At 43.5% G+C, this 23061-nt stretch overlaps 1 protein-coding gene across 3 annotated transcripts in view; it reads left to right on the plus strand.

Annotated features, from left to right (window-relative positions):
• The window catches only part of LOC136134931 (acyl-coenzyme A synthetase ACSM1, mitochondrial), a 51542-nt gene that overhangs the window by 16095 nt on the left and 12386 nt on the right, over window positions 1-23061 (plus strand). For 2 of the 3 annotated variants that reach the window (XM_065892719.1, XM_065892720.1), the window contains exons 5-12: window positions 995-1135; window positions 1911-2070; window positions 3985-4064; window positions 6322-6445; window positions 8677-8757; window positions 9296-9397; window positions 17579-17706; window positions 18793-18892. In XM_065892719.1, coding sequence (XP_065748791.1) covers window positions 995-1135; window positions 1911-2070; window positions 3985-4064; window positions 6322-6445; window positions 8677-8757; window positions 9296-9397; window positions 17579-17706; window positions 18793-18892 — 916 coding nt within the window. Of the gene's footprint in view, window positions 1-994; window positions 1136-1910; window positions 2071-3984; window positions 4065-6321; window positions 6446-8676; window positions 8758-9295; window positions 9398-17578; window positions 17707-18792; window positions 18893-19989; window positions 20110-21588; window positions 21676-23061 lie in introns of those variants that run through there. The other variant, XM_065892717.1, reaches the window with a different exon arrangement.

The raw sequence follows: 23061 nt of genomic DNA on the forward strand, positions 1-23061 counted from the left end.
TTTCATATCACACACAAACCATGCTGGATTTGTTTTCTTGAAGTACTTCCACAGTTTTTAAAGCTCTTTGCTTCAACCCCCAAGGGCAAATATTACAGTGAAATCACATCTTATGCTAGATTCTAAAGTCAGAGAATTAGATTAAAATAGCTTAAACAAAGAATACTCGTTAAAACTCGTCGCAATTGCTCAGACTCAGTATGGTATCATTTCTCCACAAGAGCCAGGGCTCCCTCCAGCACTGGGGTTACTTGCAGCCTCCCTGACTGAGTACTATAGGAAGCTTGCATTTACAATTGTAATAGACCCAAGAAAGAGACTCTCAGCCAAGGAGAAGCTCCCCAAGAACCGAGGCAGATGGAGGGAGCTACGGATTCTACCTTCCACCTCTAGCTCATGCTAGAGCAGATGTACATATATATGTTCCTTACACTGTCATTCTCCCTAGCTTTCTCTTTCCCATCCTTCAACACCAAATTTATGAGGTTGAATTCCCGTGAAGCTAGTCTGTGTAAAATACAAGGTTAGCGGCGTGACTAAAAGCATAGTATATGGATCACACTGTCTGAGTTTGAATCCTGGCTCCGCAACTTGCTGGCTATATGTCTTCAGGTAAGTTACCTAACCTCTCTGAGCCTCAGTTCCGTCATCTACAAAATGGGCATAAAAGCAGTACTTGCCTCTTAGGGTTGCTCTGAAGATTGAATGAGTTCTTATTTGTAGATCATTTAGAGCATTGCCTGGAATCATTGGAAATACTATTTCAATGTTTATTAAAATATAAAGTAATCCATCATATTTTCCCCACTTTTTAAAATGAAGAAATGTCAGTCCACCTATCCAAGTCACCCATAAACTTTGTTTGGTGCCTAATACTGGGAGTTGCAAACCCCAGTTTTCTGACTCCAAGACTCACATTGCTTCTTTTGCTTCCCCAGAGGATGGAAAAACAGGAAACATGACTTCTGTCCTTTTGTATTGAATCCCTTTGCAGATCAGAATCCCCAGTTCACACCTGTATTAAGTCAAAGACCCTGGACCCAATGGCCATCTTCTTCACCAGTGGGACCACAGGCTTCCCCAAGATGGCAAAGCACAGCCATGGACTTGCTTTGCGATCCATCTTCCCTTCATGGTAGGAGAGAGGGCACCAGCTTAGAAGCTGGGCCACGGATCTGGGGTGAAGTGTGTATGTATATTTGTACGTGTATGTGCTGGGCAAAGAACTCCTGGTGGAATTGACCCCGTGCTGTTTATGCTTTCTGCTCTCTTTGGTTCAGACCCCTAAGGGTGTGAGAAGTATAGACTGACAGAGGCATCTGAATGACAAAGGAGGCACATTTAGGTCCTGCCTGAGCACCTTCACAGGAGGCATGGAGGAGATGTGGGTGGAAAAAGCAGGCATTCTGCAAACCACACAAATGACAAGCCCCTGTGTCCCTGTCAGTAGTTCCAGGGTTTGGTGGGGAAAGATAAAATACTCCAGCAATGTGACCTTACGTGACAGGTCCTCTCCTCTCCTTGATTATGGAGAAACCCGGCATAGAGTTTCCCAGTCGTGAACTGTTAGGGAAAAATAATACCTGGAACTAGGCCACTCCAAGCCACTGCCCTAACCTGGAACAAACATAGAGGCTGAAGCTGGGTTAACCATTTAATCAATTTTAAACCAAACTCTTCTCCCTTCTCTCCATCCCCCAACTAGTAATATTCAAACCAGACCACGTTCTATATACTTTGTACCTTATTAACCAGACCAGGGGGACAGAGAAGGCTTTTTGTAGATAGTTGGTGTCTGTGCTAATGATAACAACTGAGTAGCAAAATCCTGGAGGAATGCGGGTGGAGAGAACGGAAGGATAGTATAGTAGTCAGAATAGTATCTGAGGTTAACTGTATTTTGGAGTTAGCAGGAAATTACTGCAGCTGAAGACATCTGATGTCCTCTGGTGCCCGTCAGACACAGGCTGGATTCTGGCTGTCCTGGGGTCCCTGCTTGAACCATGGACAGCAGGGTCTACAGTCTTTGTCCATCATCTGCCCCAGTTTGACCCCAAGGTCATTGTACAGGTAAGAAGACAAACCTTTCGATATCAACAAACTCCCGGAAAAAACTCATTTCGAGTTCAAAAACTGGATCCAACTGAGAAAATACATTATTAGCAAAGAAGCCTCTTAGTATAACGCTTAGCATAATATAACCCTGGCTCTGGGTTTCTCAAAGTGTGAAGCACTGAATCAGTCATCGTATCAGAATTACATCAAGAGGTAACTGAAGAAAACACATATTCCAAACCTCTCCCTAGACCTATGGACCTGGGAACCAGAATATACGTTTATGAGAAATGAAAGCAAACAGAACAAGCTCAGGTCTCCTGGATCCTGGATCCTGGCTCTACCAGGGCCAGGTGCTGGTGTGTGGATGTTGTATTTGTGTGGCTACTCAACTGAATGACATTTAGAAGCAAAGGCTGGAATATGACAGACCTAGTTTCGTGTCCCATGATTGACCTTTATTAGTGGTTTACTTAGCACGCTGAGCTTCAGTTTCCTTATCTGTAAAATGAGAGTCTTAATGGTTACTATTTCCACAAAATTGTTGGGAATGTTAATGAGATGACATAGGAAAGGTGTGTAAAGTGCTAGCCCTGAGACGAGCCCAGAGAGAACACTCAGTAAGTGGTAGCAGTTGCTGTTATGCATACACCATGATAATAACTGAGGTCACCTGCGTGAACTCCTTCAACGTATTTCTCTTCACTTAAAACTTGTCTTTGTGTCTCCGCTCACTCCCCTGCTTTCTGTCTCAGAGGCAGACCTGCCCCTTCACCTCTCAACGTCCAGCTCCCTCCCGACACCTACTGCCGATCCTGTTCTTTTCCCTGCCCTTGTGTTGGGAGCCCCTCTCTATTAATCTTTAACTCATTAAACCTTTTCTCCTGTATTTGCAATCTCTCACTTTTCATTGACTCTACTCCCTCAGTCCATAAACATATTCAAAGTTCCTCATCCTAAGAACACCTGCCCTTTACCCTGGTACACCTCGGACCAGCCCTGTCTCTCCTCCCTTAAGGTCAGACTGCTCCACAGAACATTCTCCACTTGCTACAGCTACCGCCTGTTCCCCCAGCTCACCCCTGAACACCGTAGTCATTCAAGGCTCTGCCCTCAACTTTCCCTCCCCTCTAAGCAGCTTCCTTTACTTCCATTTCTCCAGCAGGTACATCCACTCAGGTGGCTCTCAAAACTGTCCAGTCTTCTCTCTCCAGGCTAGTGTCTGCCTGTTTTTCTGCTGGTTGGTTAAGTTCATCTGCTCATCCCTCCAGCACCTGAAACTGTACCTCCCACTTCTCATTCCCTGCCCCTATGTCAACATCTGCCTCTCCGTCATTATTTTCTGCCTGCATCCTGCCAGTCTCTGAGGCATAGAACTGCACGAACCACAATGAACCACCTCTCTCCTTCCCCCACCAGGTCTAATTCTCCTTCCCCTACAAGGGGTGTCCCCACAGTCTCAGTGTATTTTAAGCTGGAATTATTTCAAAGAACTGAGTCTACAAATTTACCCCACACCCTGCATTTGAAAGTTCAGTTGTTTAATTTACTTTACAATTATTACTTTTGTGAATTTTTAAAAATAAACTTTTTAAATTACTTGGTTTCAGTCTCTCCTATTGAAGATGGGAGATAGTGACTAAAACGAAAAATGTTAAATTAAAAATTTACCATTCAAATTCACAAAACAAAACTTTCCCTTCATTCCCTCCCTACCCATCCCCTGAACTTAGACTTTCTTGTGTTGCTCCGATAGTACCTGACACACGCCATGTACGGAATTCATGCTCAATTTAGGTATACTGAAAGAATTAGCAGATGAATAAATGGGCTGTCCTAGAGGAGAGGGCAGAATTAAAATGCTAATAACAAATCTATGTTGTAAATCTTAATTGCAAAAATAAAATTTTTTCTCTCCTAACTTTCTAGACTTTATTCAAATACCCTGTTACCCAATGCTTTGCTGCGCCCTCTGTGTTTCGAATGATTCTGCAGCAGAGTTCCGCCAGGTATGGTCGACGTGGCTGCGGTTGGTAACGGGAATCTTCGGGTAGGATTTTAAGTAATCTGATGCACTGTGGTCTGACTGATTTTAGCTATGGTGCGTTGAGGATACTGTGTGTGTGGGTGCGGGGGGGGGTAAATGTTGGTGGTGATATTCAGCAGCTAGTCTAATTGGTTCTTTCAACAGGATTCAGGGAACCAAATGAAACACTCAGTGAGCCTTGCAACATTGCGGCTTTTTTTTTTTTTGTAAACATTTTTGTTGTCAAGTAAACATACAGAAAACTATATAAGATATACATTTACAGATTAATGAATTGTTGAAAATAAAACAGCTATGTAACTGCTCACCGAAGGCCCAAAAATAGAACATGGCCAGTGTCCCCAGAGACCTCCTCATGCCCCTCCATCTCCACTAAAGGAATCTACTATTTTGGCTTTTATGGTGTTCATTTCCTTATTTTCCCTCATAGTTTACACAGGAAATATCCCTAAACAAATTATTCTACTTTACTTGCTTTTGAGCTTCATGTAATCGTACATTATTCCGTAATATCTGCTTCTTTTTTCAACATTATGTTTCTAAGAAGTGTCCGTGTTGTTAAATAATGCTGGAGTTAATTTTCATTGCTGTATAACATTACATTTTATGAAAGTAGCACATTTTTAATCAGTTCTATTATTGGGCATTTGGGTAGTTTTCAGTTTGGGACTGTTGATGATTAATGCTGCATTGAATTTTTGAACATGTACATAAACACGTAAACACACATTGCTGTAGATCTTCTCTGGGAGAGGAATTGCTAGGTCACACTGTCATTGCACCCTACTACCTTATTTTCCAAAATTTTGAACCAAGGTATGCTCCCCCTAGCAGGGTAGGAGAATTCCCATTGTTTCACATCTTTGGCAATATTTGTTTTTTTTCAAGTTTTAATTTTTGCCAATCTGATGGGTATGTAGTATCACACTGTAATTTTATTTTTGCATTTCCCCATGTTTGTGGATTAATTTTTAGCTCACCTGAAATCTGCTCTTTGAACCTTATGGTTGTTTATGTATCTTTTAGCGTTTCTGAAATTGATATGGCTACTTCAGAATCAGAGCTAACATGTTTTAGACATAAAAGACTTAAAATATCAAGGAGTTCAATTTACAAAGATAACTGAAATACAGCTTGATTTTATTCATGAACCCTCAATCTGACAGAATTATGTTTCCAGCTGTATTTCTAAGCTCATATTATACCTACTTGTTGCAACGTTCTTGAGATGGTGAACAAACCCCATACAAATTCAACCAGGGCATGAATATTGACTCTATTGGAGACTCTGCCCATTTTATGTACTTTGGATAAAGCTCAAGAAGAATGAGGAACATACCCTCAATGAAGCCAGCCCTGCTGTCCATCACTACAGGCTCCGTATATATGAGGAGAGGGTGACAAGGGATTCTGCCACCTCCCTCATCCCTATGAGCTGGCTCAGCTCAGCCCCGTGCAAAGTGGTACTAAGACCCCAATCACTTCTACCCATTTCCTTCAGGGAATCCATCATTATTTTGTGATGGTTTTTGTATTATTTATGGAAATCTTCATGGGGAAAATAGATGAGAGGATTTACATCGCACAACATACCTAGCAAACTACTGCAAATATTCACAGCAGACTTTTCTGTTCTCTCCCAAATTCCTGCTCTCAGGGCTGTTACCTGTGATCCTTCTTCTCTTTACTTACATGAATCCTGGTCTTCCTTGATGTCCCGAGCAATTCATTTCCAACCCCTAATTTGCGTTCTCCAGCCAGAAACACAAAAGGCCTTCAGTTCACATAAGCCCACTCTTCCCAGAAGGCGGTACAGTTCTGTTACCATCCTAGCATATCCTTGGGGTCTTATCCCTCAGCCCTTATGGTTTATGAAAATAACCCTCTTAGCCACATAGAATACTTAGAATATGTTCCAAGCACACTTTTCTCCCTCTTATTACATCAACATCCATATTCAATCCTGATCTCCCTGATTTAACCCATTAGCCTCACCACCGCCACCACCTACCCCTGCCAGATGAGTTAACAGGTACCAACAGGAAATAACTTCGACTTGGACTTGACCACCAGGAAAATGCCTAGAAGGCAAGTAAGAAAGCGAAGAAGCAGAAGGATGAATGATCCAGATGACAATGCTCTGAGCTCTCCCTGGGCCTGGGGCAGAGCGCCCAAGCCCAGTCTGCGGAGGCTCTGTTGACACCTTGCCTTCCTCTCAGCCTCAGGTTCCCCACCCTGGAGCACTGCTGTACTGGTGGGGAGGCCCTGCTGCCCGAGGAGCAAGAACTGTGGAGAAGACAGACAGGCGTTCTGCTCTACCAGGCCTACGGACAGTCAGAAACGGTAGGTGAATGGTCCCTCTGGGCCAGTCAGGATGTGCTCGTCCACTGAGCCCGCAGATGAGCTGAATCCTGCTATGAGTGTGTGCGGAGCACACAGCATTGCTCAAAGCCAACGGGAGGCTCCAGAGCTCTAGGCTTATTTGTCCAAATAAATTTGCAGAAAAGACAGTTGCAGCTCATCAACTTGTCAAAAGACCAATGTGCTGAAAACTATTGGACAAAAACCTAGAAAGGGGTCTAAGGACATGGTGCCACTGTACCTGTGATAATTAGTTATAATTAAGGGAGCCCAGGAGGGGCACTGGCATAGAAGGCGCTCTCCAGAGACATGGAAGCCAGCACTGCAAGTCCTGTCCACTTCACCGTCCCTTCCTAGGCAGCAACCACAGGAGCAGGCCGGAGCTAGCCCCGGAAGTTCACTAGTTCATTTCTGGGTGTTTATGAGGAGAGCACACAGCTTTGATGGTGAGACACTAGCAGGAGGAGAGATCTTCTATATACACGCCACACACACACACACACACACACACAGTGTGATCTTCTATATACACGCCACACACACACACACACACACACACACACACACACACACACACACACACACACACACACACAGTGTGATCCCAAAGAGGATCACTGACCAGTCAGGTGGGCAGGGCATTCAAAGAATAATGCATGTTTTGAATCTCAAGGACTTTATCCATGATAGTATGGGCAGGTATCTCACTTCTAACACATTTTCAATGCATTTCCGATGCTGGACAGAGCCACTTTCCCCTACTTCGCTATCATCCCTTTAGCTGACAGATGTATAACTGTCATCTCAGGGCCTGTAGCAAAATAGCTGTTTTAGTCCCAACTGACATACTTCTCTGACATTACTTTGCAAATAAATAATCAGTTACTGGGTCTGCTTCCGGGATTGAGAAATGTTAAGAGTCTAGGTCTGTCCTTGCTGGTTCAGTTTGCATTCAGACAGGGAGGGTGAGGTTATAACTATGCGCTACACCCATGACACTAGTCCCTTTACATCAACGATTCATAACAACAGAATACTCCCCGATACCCGGATGGTGCTTTATTTCTCCAAACATTTTCACACCTATCCACTCATTTCTGTGACATTTTCCACGTGCCTGTAGTGTAAGCAGTGACATTGCAGAGGGGAAAGTACTTCCTCTCTCAGGAGCTCTGACCCCAGTTCACATCTCAGCCTTGCCAGTTATAGGCTTCGAGACTGTAGGCATATCACTGAATCTTGCAGAGTCTAGCTTCCGCATCTCCAAAATGGAAATATGCCAGTCTTGCAAGGTTATGATAAGGTAAATGAAAGAAAGTATACAAAGCTCTGTTCGCAGTGTCTAACCCCTATTGCAGCTATGGTTGTCACTGTTGTTTTTAGGTAGGTATTGTGTTTAGATGCTGGGGGTGCAGAGATGGATGGGACAGTCTGTATTCTCTGAATGCTCATTATCTACTGAGGGAAACAGACAAGCAACAATAGAAGTATGGGGAAAAATACCACAGAAAGAGAATCTCCCAACTTCCTTTTATTAGGGCCTGAATGATAGCTAATAGTAGTTGTTTACTGAATACTTGGTGTGTGCCTGGCACACACTCACAAGCACTCTAAGCGATAATGTTATAATTACCCCCCTTTGACAGAGGAGGAGATCAAGGGGGATTACTTGGTACATAGCTAGTGAGTGGTGGAGTCAGGATTCAAACCTTGGTCTCTGTGTGTGAAGCGCTTAACCTTAGGAAAGTGATAATTTCGAGAACCATGAAGAAGGAATAAGGTTCATCAGGAAGACGTGGGGGTAGGGGAACAACGTGAACAATCTGAATAACCTCAGCACAGCTCTGAGAAGCAGTCGAGGCAGCTACAAGTAAACGGTCGTTACATACACTCACGGCCCTCCCCGGCAAAGGGACACATGTCTGGCATACAGTGGGCACTCTGCACCCTACGTTACATGCCCACGGCCCTGGGCTCACTCCTCTGCTTCTTCATGGCCTCTCGCACGGGACTCTGTAGCCCCAGCACCAGGCTCAGGTCCAGTCCATGTCAGGTGCAGTGAATGTCTGCTGACTAGAGTGGGGTCGATGCCTTCTAGCTTCCCCATGAGGGCTCTTTAAACAGCATCAAATGACATCTGTAAGCAAGGATGCTGTTTTTTTGTGATCAGCCTGGACGCTTCGCCAACCCCAGTTCTCTTCTTTCGTGAACAGGGAATAAGTTGTGGCACTCTCCGGGGGATGAAGATCAAGCCAGGTTCCATGGGGAAGGCCATCCCACCCTACGACATTCAGGTCTGGTGGTAAAGACATTGGCAGACATTAGTGCTCGGCTAGGGTTGGACCGTTGTGTGACACGAGGTGACAGAACCAGTCATGCCTCCAGATTCCCCTTCCTCTTCTCCGCCTACTTTTCCTCCAGTTTCCTGGGGAGTTTTCAGTTGAGAACTACAATGTCCTGGGCATGAGTGCAGCTTGCCAGGACAGCCAGAGGCTTCATGCACCGAGCCTGGAAAAGAGTACTTGCAGTAGCACAGGTGGCTCTCTCCACTGCTGGTGCCTTTAGTTTTTCCTGATCTGTGTTTTCTACCTTGAAGACACATTTGTGATGTCTATATATGCATGAAACACATAGACCCGTGGCTTGGGTTTTACCATTTGCTGATTTCAAAGACTTTGACAGTTTTATTCTATTTTCTGACAGGGCTCCTCTACCACAACCTCCTCCCCCAATAACCCCCACTGTGTCACATGAATGAGCCAGGCAGTGTTTGGGTGGGGCAGGAGTGTTGGGGATCCCTGCAGGGTGGGATTCACAGGTCTCTTGCTCCAGATCATTGATGACAAGGGCAACATCCTGCCGCCCAACACTGAAGGAAACATTGGCATCAGGATCAAGCCCACCAGGCCCATAGGCGTCTTCATGGGCTACGAGGTAAGGACACACCATCTGCCCCCACACGGCCCAAGAATCCTTGCAGGGAGCTGTGTAGGTGAAAAGGGACTGGACTCAACTCTGCATCTTGAGACTTCTTCCTTCTTCCTTTATTCACTCCAAGTCAATGAAACCTGTTCTAATTAATCTCAAAGCTCATAGTGTGTTCCCACATCCCTTTCTGTCATAACCCATCTGGCACTTATGGGCTGACTGTTGGGGTAGAAAACAGCCTGGCTTCAGAACCACCAGACTTGGGGTCCAGTGATGTCTTGTGGTTAAGAATGCTGGCTTTGACTGGGTTCACATCATACCACCGCACTTACCAACAGGATGCAAACAAATCTATTATACTCGCTGAGCCTCCAGGGGCGCTATTATCCCCACTTTAAAGGAAGAAACTGCAGATTGGAAGCTTAACGTGTCTTTCCCATATCAAATAAATGGCAGGCCTAGGATTCAAAGTGGTGTGTTTTGGACCCCAAACTCTAAATGAGAAATCCAGGGACTACAGAAACCTACAATAGAGTATAAGGAAACCTGCTGTAACTCTTCATCAGACAAACCCTAGCTAGCAGTGGCCACTAAGAGGAAATCCTCAGCTTCCAAGATGGACTGTAGAAGGGTAGACAGACCCTGAAATTGATCTCAGCCTCCATCTCCTTTCTACAAAGTCACAGCCACTGGTGTCACTGTTGTGCTCACACTGTGGCCTTGGGTGGGTGGGTGGGGCCCTGTCCCTCTGGTACTATTGTCCAGAAGCAATCATGCAAGCCTTAGCCGTAATTCTCAGTAGCACAGTGAAAAGGTTGGATAAAAGGGAAAATGAACACAGAGTAACAGGTATCTAGATCAGTAGTTCTTAATACTGCCTGCACGTTAGAATCATTTGAAGGGTTCTTTTTTTTAAAGTACTTGGATCCAACCACAGAGATTTTGGTTAAATTGAACTGGCGTGGTACAAAGCCATGCCTTAAAAAGAATTGTACGTATTTTATTTTGCAAAGATGTCTTCACATATGGCCACACTGATTTCTTTCATTTCACACGTTCTCATGGCAATGAGACATGTCACTCTTCCATTGAGATTCGTTGGCTTTTATTCTGTTCTTTTATTTTCTTTTTATTGAGGCATGACCTAAATCCCTGCTAATTAGGGTTTGTCTGATGAAGAGTTACAGCAGGTTTCCTTATACTCTGTTGTAGGTTTATATATACATGTGATATAAAATTTACCCGTTTCACCATTCCTGAGCATACCGTTCAGTAGCACTGAGTAAAATTTACAATTGCACAACCGTCACCACCATGCGTCTGCAGATAATTTCCTCCATCCCCAGAAGCAATTCTGTTCCCATTAAACAATAGCTGCCTAGTCGCCATCTCCCCGCATCTGGTAACCTCTAATGGTACTTTTTGTCTTTAAGAACTTGCCTATTTTCGTTACCTCATATAAGTGGAATCATACAACATTTGCCCTTTTGTGTCTGGCTTATTTCACTTAGCACCATGTTTTCAAGGTTCATCCATGTTTTAGCAAACTGTCATCTTTTGAGACTGAATAATATTCCATTGCATGTATATACCAAGTTTTGATGGACATTTGGGTTGTTTCCACCTTTTGGCCTTTGTGAATAATGCTGCTATGAACACTGATTGTGCAAGTAACTGTTTGGGTCCCTGCTTTCCCTTCTTTTGGTTATATACCCAGAAATGAAATTGCTAGATCATATGGTACTTCTGTTTAACTTTTTGAGGAATTGCCATACGTGTTTTCCACATGCACAAGTGTTTTCATTTCCTCATATCCTTACACTCACTTGCTATTTTCAGTTTATTTTTAATAATGGCCATTCTAATGGGTTTGAAGTGGTAACTCATTGCGGTTTTGATTGACATTTCTCTAATGACTAGCACCTTTTCATGTTCTTATTGGCCATTTGTATATCTTCGGAGAATTGTCTATTCAAGTTCTTTGCCCATTTTTAATTGGCTTGTTCATTTTTCTGTTGTTGTTGTTTCTAAGTTGTAAGAGTTCTTTATGTAGGCTGGATATCAATACCTTATCAGATATTCAAATTATATGCTTTGCAAATATTTTCTCCCATTCAGTGGGTTGTCTTTTCACTTTCTTGATAGTATCCTATGACATACAAAGTTTTTAAATTTGGTGAACATTTTATGTATTCAATATTTTTCTTTTATTTCCTGTGCTTTTGATATCATATTCAAGAAATCATTGTGAAATCCAAGGCAAGATTTTCCTCTGTGTTTTCTTCCAAGAGTTTTATAAGCTCAGCTCTTACATTTAAGTTTTTGTTCCATTTTGAATTAATTTTTGTGTATGATATAAGGTAACTTCATTCTTTCGCATGTGGACATCCAAGGTTCCAAGCACCATTTGTTAAAACGACTGTCTTTCCCACTGAATAGTCTTGGCACCCTTGCCTAAAATTAATTGACAGTGTATGTGAGGGTTACTTTTTGGGTTCTCTATGCTCTTCAAGTTGTCTGTATGTCTCTTTTTATGAACGTATCACATTGTTTTGTTTGCTATAGCTTTGAAGTAAGTTTCTGAAATCAGGAGTTTAAGTCCTCCAACTTTTTTCTCCTTTCTAAAGGTCGTGTTTGCATTTTGGGATCCCTTGAGATTTTATGTGAATTTTAGGATGGGTTTTTCTATGTCTGCAAAAAACACCACTGAAATATTGATAGACATTTCATTGAATCTGTAGATAATGTTGGGCAGCATTGTCACCTTAATATTGTCTCAAATCAATGAATACGGGATGCTTTTCCATTTATTTATGTCTTCTTTCTCTTTTTCAGCAGTGATTTTTAATCTTCAGTGTACAAGTCTTTCACCTGCTATACTAAATTTATCCTTAGTATTGTATTCTTATTGATGTTTTTTCAGTTTTCTTTTTGGATTGTTAATTGTTAAAGTATAGAACTGCACCTTAAGTTTTGTGCATTGATTTTCTTTCCTATAACTTTGCTGAATTACTTTATTAGGTCTAACAATTTGTGTGTGTGAGAGAAAGTTTTTTAGGGTTTTGTACATGTAAGATCATGTTATCTGTGAACAGATCTAGTTTTAATTCTGTTTCATTTTGGTGCCTCATTTCTTTTTCTTGCTTAATTGATCTGGGTAAATTTCCAATACTTTGTTGAGTAGAAATGGTGAGATCAGGCTCTCTTGTCTTGTTCCTGATCTTAAGAGAAAACCTTTCAGCCTTTTACCAGTGAGAATGATGTTAGCTAAGCTTTTTTGCCCACACACTTAACTTTTCCGAAGATATCTTTATATGGATTTGACACATGTCTAGAGTCTTTTCATTTTAACCTGTAGGAATCCCTTTACCATATCTGCTAGGGCATGTCTAGTGGTAGTAAACTCCCTCAGCTTTTATCTGAAAATATCTTAATTCCTCCCTCATTTTAAAGGAGCATTTTGAAGGCAGGATAGAGAAGTCTTGATAGATAGTTTTTTTTCTTTCAACACTTTAAATATGTAATCCCACCACTTCTGGCCTTCAAGGTTTCCTGTGAGAATCAGCTGATAATCTTACTGAGGATCCTTGTATGTGATGAGTCACTTCTCTTGCTGTTTTCAAGACTCTATTTGGCTTCCAATATTGTGATTTTTATGTATCCTGGTGTGGGTCTCTTGGGATTATCTTATTGGATTTCTTTGAACTTCTTGTATTTGTAAATTCATGTGTTTCATTACATTTGAGAAGATTTTGCCCCTTATATCTTCAAATACTATTCCTGTCCCTTTCTCTGTCTCATTTCCTTCTCTCATAATGCACATGTTTGTCTGCTGGATGCTGTCGTGCAAGTCCATTAGGCTCTGTTTGCTTTTCTTCAGTTTTTTTCCTGTTTGCTCCTCAGACCCAATAACTTCTATTGTTCTGCCTTCAACTCTCTGATTCTTTCTTATTCCTGTTTTAAACTGCTGCCAAACACTTCAGTGATTTTTTTGTTTTAGTTATTGCCCTTTTCTAGAAGGTCTGTTTGGTGCCTTTCCATAATTTCCATCTCTTTGTTGATATTCTCATTTTGTCCACATGTCACTTTTCTGACTTCTTGTAGTGCTTTGTCCATTTCTTCCTTTACCTCTGTGACCACATTTAACAAGCTTGATTTAAACTGTTTGTCTAGTAAGTCTTATGCCTGGGCTTCCTCAGGGATGATTTCTGTCAATTAATTTCATTCCTTTGAATGAGGTATGATTTTTTTTTTAATATTTATTTATTTTATTTATTTATTTTTTACTTTTGGCTGTGTAGGGTCTTAGTGCAATACACAGGATCATTGTTGTGGCATGTGGGATCTTTTGTTGCAGTGTGCGGGCTTCTTTCTAGTTGTGGCGTGTGGATTTTCTCTCTTTAGTTATGGCGCACAGGCTCCAGACTGTGTGGTCTCTGTAGTTTGCAGCATGAGGACTGCCTAGTTGAGGCAAATGTGCTCAGCAGTTGTGGCGCACAGGCTTAGTTGCCCCACAGCATGTGGGATCTTAGTTCCCCGACCAAGGATCGATGAACCCATTTCCCCTGCATTGGAAGGTGGATTCTTTACTACTGGACCACCAGGGAAGTCCTGAGGCATGATTTCTGTTTCATTGTATGTCTTGTAATTTTTAGTTGAATATTGGGCCTCTCACTATTACAATGTGGTAACTCTAGAAATCAGATTCTCCTGCTTCCCTGAGTGTTGGGGTGTCTGGGGTTTTGTTGTTCTTGTTTTGTATTGTTGACCATTGAAGCCTATAACAGTATGTTTGTTTTGAGACGTTTCCAAACTCTTCTTGCAACGACAATTATTGGCCATGTGTGATCACACTGAAGTTTCTGATCACTTAGCTCATGTTCAGCTAATGTTTTGACAGAGATTTTCTTGAGTGCCAAGAGGTCAAACAAACAAAAATACCAATGACAACAAAAAGGAGAGAACAACCAATGTACAAGTTAGGTCTGTGCTGGGGTACTCCTTCACCACTTAGCTAGGCTTGCTCTGTGCCTAGAGATCAGTCTGAGGTGAAAGCTTAAGGTCTTCTTAGGGCTCTTGTGAGCACACGTCTTGCTCAGGTATGTGCATGGTTTTCTAAATACCGCCATGTGGACAGCTGTCTTGAATATCCTAATTTCTTGAAAGAATCTCACCCCAACTTCTCCTCCAGACCTTCATGATCTATTGTATATCTCCACCCATAATTTCTTACCTCAGGCATCTTTCAGTTTTGTAGTCTTCCAGGTAGCTCCTATGAAGAGCTCCTATTGCTTTTCCCACTTATATTCTGAGTTACATGAACTGCGTGCCTTGCACCAGTCCTCCCATTATCCTGAGACAGGTTACAACAGGTGTGTACAATAATTTGCAAATGAGATCTTCTCTGCTCTCTCTGGTTGGAGCAGGGGAACTGGGAACTGGGCTGCCATCTGCTCAAGACCAAAACTGCCATGCAGAAGAAAGGCTGGAGCAAGGGTGAATAAAATGTCACAAAACTTTGTACCATTTTTAAGATGGCTTTTTCTTGATTGGGTATTTATAAGGTTGTTTTAAGCCTTTGACTCTTTCCCAGATGTCGTACATAGTCAATTCAACTTCTTGTACTTTTTTGGTGGTTTTTTGGGGGAAATGAGACCTTAAATCTTCCTCATTTGCCGTGTTTTCTTGACATCACCCACCAGTAGCACTTTTTAAAAGTAGTCAAGGTGAAGAACTCAATTTGGTGCCTCTGTAGACTCTGACCCTTTCTGTGTGGTAGATGTGATACTATTCTCCTACCATTCAGGAGCTCTTCAATGGCTCTGAGATCTACTTCCAAGAAGTTCAGGCCCAGAGAGACAAAGGAATTCCTTCCGTGGGTGTGGGAGTCCCATCTGCAAGGTTCCAATCTCTGACCCTACCTCAGATGATTGACATCAAGAAATATCATTTCCTTCAGGGAAGACGTGTCCGCAGGGATGTGTCAGGTCAACTGTATCAGAGTACACTGAGATGGACAGCAGTTCAAATGGTACATGAATTGGGGGTGGGACTTTTTCTGTACCCTTTGATGTGGTGTCTCCTAAATTTCAGTCATTCAAGTCCACGTCAACTATTTTCTGCCATATCCATGCACCATGTATATTATTACTTACATTATTTTTTACTTTAAATCAAATTACTACTTTAAAGCATTTGTTTAAAAAAGAATTTGATCTGGTATCTCAAGTGGAAAACAGTATCTCTTCCCAGAAACAGGAGGCAATTATAACCATAACTATAATACACACAAAACATTTTCTTAAATTCTAGCTAACTTCTATTTTCACTAAAAGTTCTGAAATGGTGTAATAACTCTAAATGGAACGTTACCTTTAAAACTGTATTGAAATAAAAAATTAAAGGCAAAAAAAGCTCTGAAATGGAAACCTATCTTCCTCTTGGTAGTTCCAGAGCTTTCAAAAATATGTCCGAGAATCTCAATATAATCAGACCAATTGGACGGGACTCTAATAAAGGATGCAATTTAATGTTTAAAGATTTTTTTCCTGAAACCTCTTAAAATTATTCCATGTTCCAGAAGAAGATAAATCCCAACACAGTGCTCAGTGGTCACATGCATAGGCTGTAAATTCAAATGCCAACCCTCCCTCTGCCCAGCTGAGTGACTTTGAGTGAGTTATTGTGCCTCCTTGAACATCCGTTTCCTCTTCTGTAAAATGCCAGCCTCACACAAATCTGTAAGGTTCACAGCAGCTTTATGCATAATAGTTAAAAATAAAACTACCCAGACGCCCTTCAGTGGGTGAATGTTAAACTGTGTCTCATCCGTAACGTGAGATACTGTTCATCAATAAATATGACCTAACTATTGATGAACACAGCAATGTGGATGGATCCCCAGAGAATGATACTGAGTTTTAAAAAAGAGCCAGTCCCAAAGGTTATATACTATAGAATTCCATTTATGTTACATTATTAAAATGACAAAATTATAAAAATGGAGAATAGGTTAGTCATTGCCAAGGGGTTAGGTATGGGCAGGGAGGTGGAAGAAAGGAGAGGAGAGAGGTGGATGTGGTTATAAAAGCAACGTGAGAGATCCTAGTGATGATGGGACTGTTCAGTACCTTGACTGTGGTGGTAGATACATGGACCTACACATGGGATAAAATGGCATAGAACTAGATACACTCACACACACACGAGTACAAGTAAAAAACTGGGGAAACCTGAGTAAGATTGGTGGATGGTATCAATGTCAATATCCTGGTTATGATATTGAACTATATTTTCTCAAGATATTACCATTGGGAGAAACTAGATAAAGGGTACATGAGATCTCTCTGTATTATTTCTTATAACTGCATGCAAATATACAATTATCTTAAAAGTTTAATGAAGAATACCAACTTCATAGGCTTTCTGTGAGGCTCAAATAAGGTAATATTTTGGGAAGAAAATTCATTGAAACATTTATTGACACCTCCCATCTGTCCAGCCACTGTGTAAATGCAGAGCTTATAACAGGGAATAAAATAGAGTTATGCTCTAGTGGTAATTTTATTTTACTGGAGTGGCACACAGAAGTGAGTTGTTATTTCTAAAAATTGTTCTGGGGACATCCATGGTAGCGCAGTGGTTGAGAGTCCGCCTGCCAATGCAGGGGAAACGGGTTCAATCCTTGGTACAGGAAGATCCCTCATGCCGTGGAGCAGCTAAGCCTGTGTCCCACAACTACTGAGCATGCACTCTAGAGCCCGTGAGCCACAACTACCGAGCCCACATGCCGCAACTACTGAAGCTCGTACACCTAGAGCCCATGCTCTGCAACAAGAGAAGCCGCTGCGATGAGAAGCCTGTGGACGGCAATGAAGAGTAGCCCTGCTCGCCGCAACTAGAGAAAGCCCGCGTGCAGCAATGAAGACCCAACGCAGCCAAAAATAAATAAACGAAATAAATAAAAAAATATTGTTCTTAAAATTGGTTGAACATTGTTCCGTAATCGACCAGTGGCATGCATTGAGTGCTTGCATGTAATGAAAGTAGACTCAGAGAGATTATAAAAAATGCCCAGGTGCCAGGTAGAGCCAGAAGCAGGATTCAAACCCAGATCCGAGCTCATTGTTGCAGCTCATCATCTCTAAACTCACTGTTTTTGACAGAGGAGTGTCGTTGTCTTTGCAGAGTAACCCGGTGAAGACAGCCGAAGTGGAGTGTGGGGACTTTTACAGCAGTGGGGACAGAGCAACTATTGATGCAGAGGGCTACTTCTGGTTCCTGGGGAGGGCCGATGATGTCATCAACGCCTCCGGGTAGGTGTGGCTGACGCTGAGCCAGAAGGTACCACCCTCACAAGCCTGGTGGGAGGTAGCATGCCCAGACATTCCTTCATGCCTTGGTGATGGACTCTCAGCCTAACTCTGAACCAAAGTAAGACATCATGCAAGTTAAAGGCACTGGGAAGGAAAACTTGACTTTGGGCCCTATTTGTTGAGGGAGCTTATTCTGTGTGCTCCTGTAATGAACCACGTGTCACAGAAGCACATAAAAACAACAATAAGAAAATTCACCTTTATGGAATACGTATTATGTGACCGTACTCTCTGTAGAGCTTTATACGAACCACCTCCCAATGCTGTAAGGTAGATGCGATTATGCCCATTTTATTTTATTTTATTTTATTTTGTGGGGGGAGGGTGTGTGTGTGGAGGCCCCAAGTGCTCGGCATGCAGGATCTCAGTTCCCCAAGCGGGGATTGAACCCGTGCTCCCTGCAGTGGGAGCACGTAGCCCTAACCACTGGATGGCCAGGGAATTCCCATGATTATGCCCATTTTACATGAGCAAACGGAGTCAGTGACCAGTGAAAAACGTTGCCTGAAGTTTCAAAGACAGTACAGGGTGCAGGCCAGATTTGAACAAAGGCGGTCTGACTGCAAGTCTGTTGTTCCTAACTCGAACATGATTTATAAAGAAAAACAATGACACATTACACTAGAATAACATGTTTTCCTGGGAATTTCAGGAAAATTGTGTTTGTTGTCTTTAATTTCTAAAACCAATGCTGATAACAGTGAGGAACAGGCTGTAAAATTTGTACAAATGTTTAAGCTAAGGAGTTTTCATGCCAGGGGAAGCTGCTTGAGCTTGAGCCAAGCCCCAGAGCTCTGGGAGGATGAAGCATTCACCTCCTCTCTCACCTGGGGAGCACCTGAGCCTTGTATTTCTTAGCATGGAACGTTCAGGACTTCACATTTCAGTCCCATTACACAGGCCCTGGCGCCCTGTGACAGATACCCTCCGTGCCAAGGGAAGATGTGTCTCTCCAAAAGATGCGATCTGAGGGCCTGGGTCACCCTCGCCCGGGAATTGGCTCAGAAGGAACCATTGGTCCTGCAGGTACCGCATTGGACCGGCAGAAGTGGAGAACGCCCTGGCAGAGCACCCAGCGGTGGCTGAGTCCGCTGTGGTGAGCAGCCCGGACCCGATTCGAGGGGAGGTGAGGAACAGGACCTGGAGGTCATCGTGGCTGGGCGTGGGGCTGGGAAGGCAGGTGAGGGGAAAACTTCCCGGCCATACCTACCCAGCCTTGGACCTAGGGTGAAGGGAGGGCATGGTTGATGTGCATGTGCACTTACACGATGTGGTCAGCAGGAGGCACTGTGGCCTCATCCGTGACTGAAATGAAGCTGACAGTGAATGCTGCCGCTGCTGCCATCTAGCAGTTAATCAGCTCTTACTGGGTGTCGGCTCATTTATCCCTCACAGAACACAATGAATTAAGGACTCTTTTAATACCTTTATGCAGAGAAGGAAACAGAGGCATAAAGAGGTTAAATAACTTGCCTGGATTACACAGCTAATAGGTGGTGGGAAATTGAGCACTCTGGCTCCAGAGCATGCATCCTTGATCCAACAAGTGTTTATTGAACACCTTCTATGTACAATCCCTGAGAAGTTAAATGAGGACATAAATAATAATAGGAAACTAATAAATTACCAACATTATTAAAGGCCCACAAGGTCTTAGCTATTATTAAATGCCCGCAGAACTCTACCTAAAATAATAGTGAAAATGGTGATGATAAAAATGATAGGAATACAAATACATTTAAACTGGCTTCACGTTTTATGTGTATTATCTCATGGAATCTTTCATGAACCTGATGAGGAATGCACCTGTCCTCTCCCCATTTCGCAGAGAAGGAGATCGAGATTAAGATAGGCTAAGTAATGTTCGAAGGCAAAGAGTGGAAATTGGAAGTATTGAGATTTGAACCTGGAATTTCCAAAGGCTCTGTTCTCAGTTGGTTTTCCCATTAATTTTGTAAGCATTTTATTTAAAATTTTTTTTAATTAAAAAATTTTTTAAACTGAAAATTATTTTTAAATTTTTATTTATTTATTTATTGGCCGCGCAGTGTGGCATGGCACGCGGGATCTTAGTTCCCTGACTAGGGCTCAAACCCACGGCCCCTGTGGTGGGAGTGCGGAGTCTTAAGCACCGGACCTCCAGGGAAGTCCCAGGCATTTACTCCTTAAACTATTCTTTGGTTGTCCCTCGCCCTGAGCCTCCACTCTGGTTCTTCACTGCAGGTAGTGAAGGCTTTCATTGTCCTGACCCCAAACTTCCTGTCCCATGATCGACACCAGCTCACCAAGGAGCTGCAGCAGCATGTGAAGTCAGTGACAGCCCCGTACAAGTACCCAAGGAAGGTGAGCGAGAGCAGATGGATGGGGTCTGGTCCCTGTGAGTGGTTCTGGGGGTTCCACTGCCTCAAGTCTCATACAGTGTCTTGGGTGAAGCCTAAGTAGCCAAGAGCACTAATATTTTTCTCTGCAGAAGAAGCATTTCAGCTTAGGGGTGTGAGGGAGCCCACTGAATCGGGTGGAACCTCGATCCTGTGCCAGAAACTCATCCATTGCTGGAGTGTCAGCCTAAAGGAAAAAATCAGACAATTGCCCAAGGATGTCCAGGAAGGTTACCTATAATCTTTCAAAATTTGAAAAAGACACCCAAACCAGCAACTTCCAAGCTATTAAAAAACATTCTGTCATGAGAAGTACATTCTGTATTGCAACCCAACACCCATATACACACATAGCAAACAACAAAGAACAAAATGATATTTACCCTAACAGCATGTAACACATTCTGATATTTTTTGCTCAACTTCATTGGTTTTAAATGCTGTGCACAACCTATGAAACTGTGCAGCAATAGAGAAAGGATGAAATTACTCGTGGAATTTAATATGATTCTGTAGTTTAAACTGATGATGAAGATTTTTAGCATAAAATATCACAATAATATTGAGAAAAAAAGCAGGCTAAGAAATACGTAGTACTATCTGATATGTTTAAAAACAAGTTAAAATTTTCTTCTCTTGTAGAAATACTTTGCTGCATTGTCTGAATGTTTACAATCAATACATATTATAAAGCTATATAGCTAACATTTATTGAGCATTTACTGTGTGTACCAGGCCCTGGACTCAATGCTTTACATGCATTATTATTTCATTTAATCCTCCCCACACCCTGAGATAATCATCCCAGTCTACAGAGAGGAAATTGAGGCTTAGAGACTCAAAGTAAGTTGCCTGAGATTAGAGTAAATAGAAGCTGGAATTCAACCCCATGTGTATCTGACAACAGAGTTCATGCTGCTAACATTAGCATCTGATGCTTTATCGAGAGTAGAGTAGAGGATGCGTACCAGTCAGGAAGGGCTACATGTTACTGTGCGTAACAAACAGTCCCAAAGTTGCAGTGGATTATAACAAGGACGGTGCCTTTCTTGCTCACGCCACTTGTCCACCATAGCTTTCCCGCAGCCTTTGCTCCACATCCCCTCATCCTGGGACCAGGATAAAGGAGCAGCCACCACGTAGGTACCTCCCAGAGTACTAGAAGAGATGGACAGAGGGGGTGGCCTGTCTCAATGACTCCCAACTGTTCTGTTAAATGTGGCACACTTCACTCTTTCTCATATTTCACTGGTCAAAGTACATAGAAGGGCTGCATCCAACTTCAGGAGGTCAGAGGAGAATCTGACATAAATGGTGAACCCCATTAAGGCCCCCACATGGCGGCAGCCTTTCTGGGGGACTGTGAGAGGGCAAAGGAGGGGAGCTGAGGGTTGATAGAAAATGACGGGGGGACTTAGTATGTGTTTGCTTTATCCTCAACCAGGTGGAGTTTGTCTCAGAGCTGCCCAAAACCATCACTGGCAAGATAAAAAGAAGTGAACTCCGGAAGAAGGAGTTTGGTCAGATGTAATTGGCAGAAAACTCAGAAACCACTGTGTGATATTGGCCAAATGCCTGGCGGCCTCAGGTTCCTCACGATGGTGAGGGTGAGGAGAGGAACGCTGAGAGAGTTGACTTGAAAGAGAGCCGGGAGTGTCAACATTCCAGCATTTTTGTTCTTTTAAATTAATATCAATCACTATCCTTCCTCCAAGTTCCCTGTTCCTTTCAGATTGCCCAGCTGAGCGCTCAGAATGGGGCTGAAGCAAATTAAATACTGACTCAGCATCCACAGTGAGTCTGTTGTGCATTTATTCTGGGAAAGATCCAGTGCTGAATGCTGTCCCTCGTAATTCCCCCAATCCCCATCACAGACTGCCCTAGGGCCTGATTCTCCCTCCTGGTTCCAGAGACTCTGTGGCCCAGTCAATGACCAGGACATACAGGTCTAGGAGGAACAGTCCATGTGGCCCCCGGGGTCTGCTCCTGCCTAGCTTGCCTCTGCCCAACTGGGGGTGAGGCGGGAGGCAGGGCAAGTGTGGTGTCTGGGGAATGGAGAAGAGGGGAGGGCAGCCCGGCTTGGTGACGACACCTGCCTGCCACACCATCCCTCACCTGCACCCTCCAGTGGACCCACTGCCTCTCGTCCCACCAATAATGCTGCTGCTGTTGCTGCTTGCAGGTCCCAGCCTGGACCAGTGCAGGTGAGTGAGTACCTGCCCTCTGGGGGCCCAGGAATCCTGCAGGACTCCTCCAGCCCTTCCCAGGGACCCAGGAGCTTTGCCCCCCAGCCCCTCCCCAGGGGCCCGGAGTCCTCCCCAGGCACCTCTCCTTATACTGTGTAATCCGCTCTGCCATCCAGAGCCCTCTGACACCCCTGGCCTGTGGTCCTGTGAACTAACCCTTCACTCCATCCATCCTTCCGGCCTGAGATGGAACCACCAGAGGCTGGAAGGAGCAGAGGCAGAAGAGGCTGAGCCTGGGGGTGAGAGAAGCGCATATTGTCTCCTTCTCACCCATTCCTGGGGGGTCACCGAGAGGGAGATCCCCTCTGCAGCTGCCCTCTTCTGAGGTGCACAGATATACACACTCACAGGGTAATATACAGACATCACAAACACAGAGACGCACAGGTAAAGAATCACCCCCAGCCTCACCTGGGGACTCAGGTGTTGGGCTCATGGACAGCTCACACACAGACCAACGCAGGCAAGGACACCCTGGGGGGAACACACACACATACACAAGTACACATACTCAGGGCCATGTGAGACAGCCCCCCAGGGCAGACCCACACACACCCCAAGGAGGCACACACACGCACACACACAGACATGGAGGCAGAGACATAGACACAGAACACAGCCACATACACACAGGCACAAAAAGAAGACAAACACACAGATACAATCAGGAA

This window comes from Phocoena phocoena, chromosome 15 (assembly GCF_963924675.1).
Source record: "Phocoena phocoena chromosome 15, mPhoPho1.1, whole genome shotgun sequence".
Taxonomy (NCBI): domain Eukaryota; kingdom Metazoa; phylum Chordata; class Mammalia; order Artiodactyla; family Phocoenidae; genus Phocoena; species Phocoena phocoena.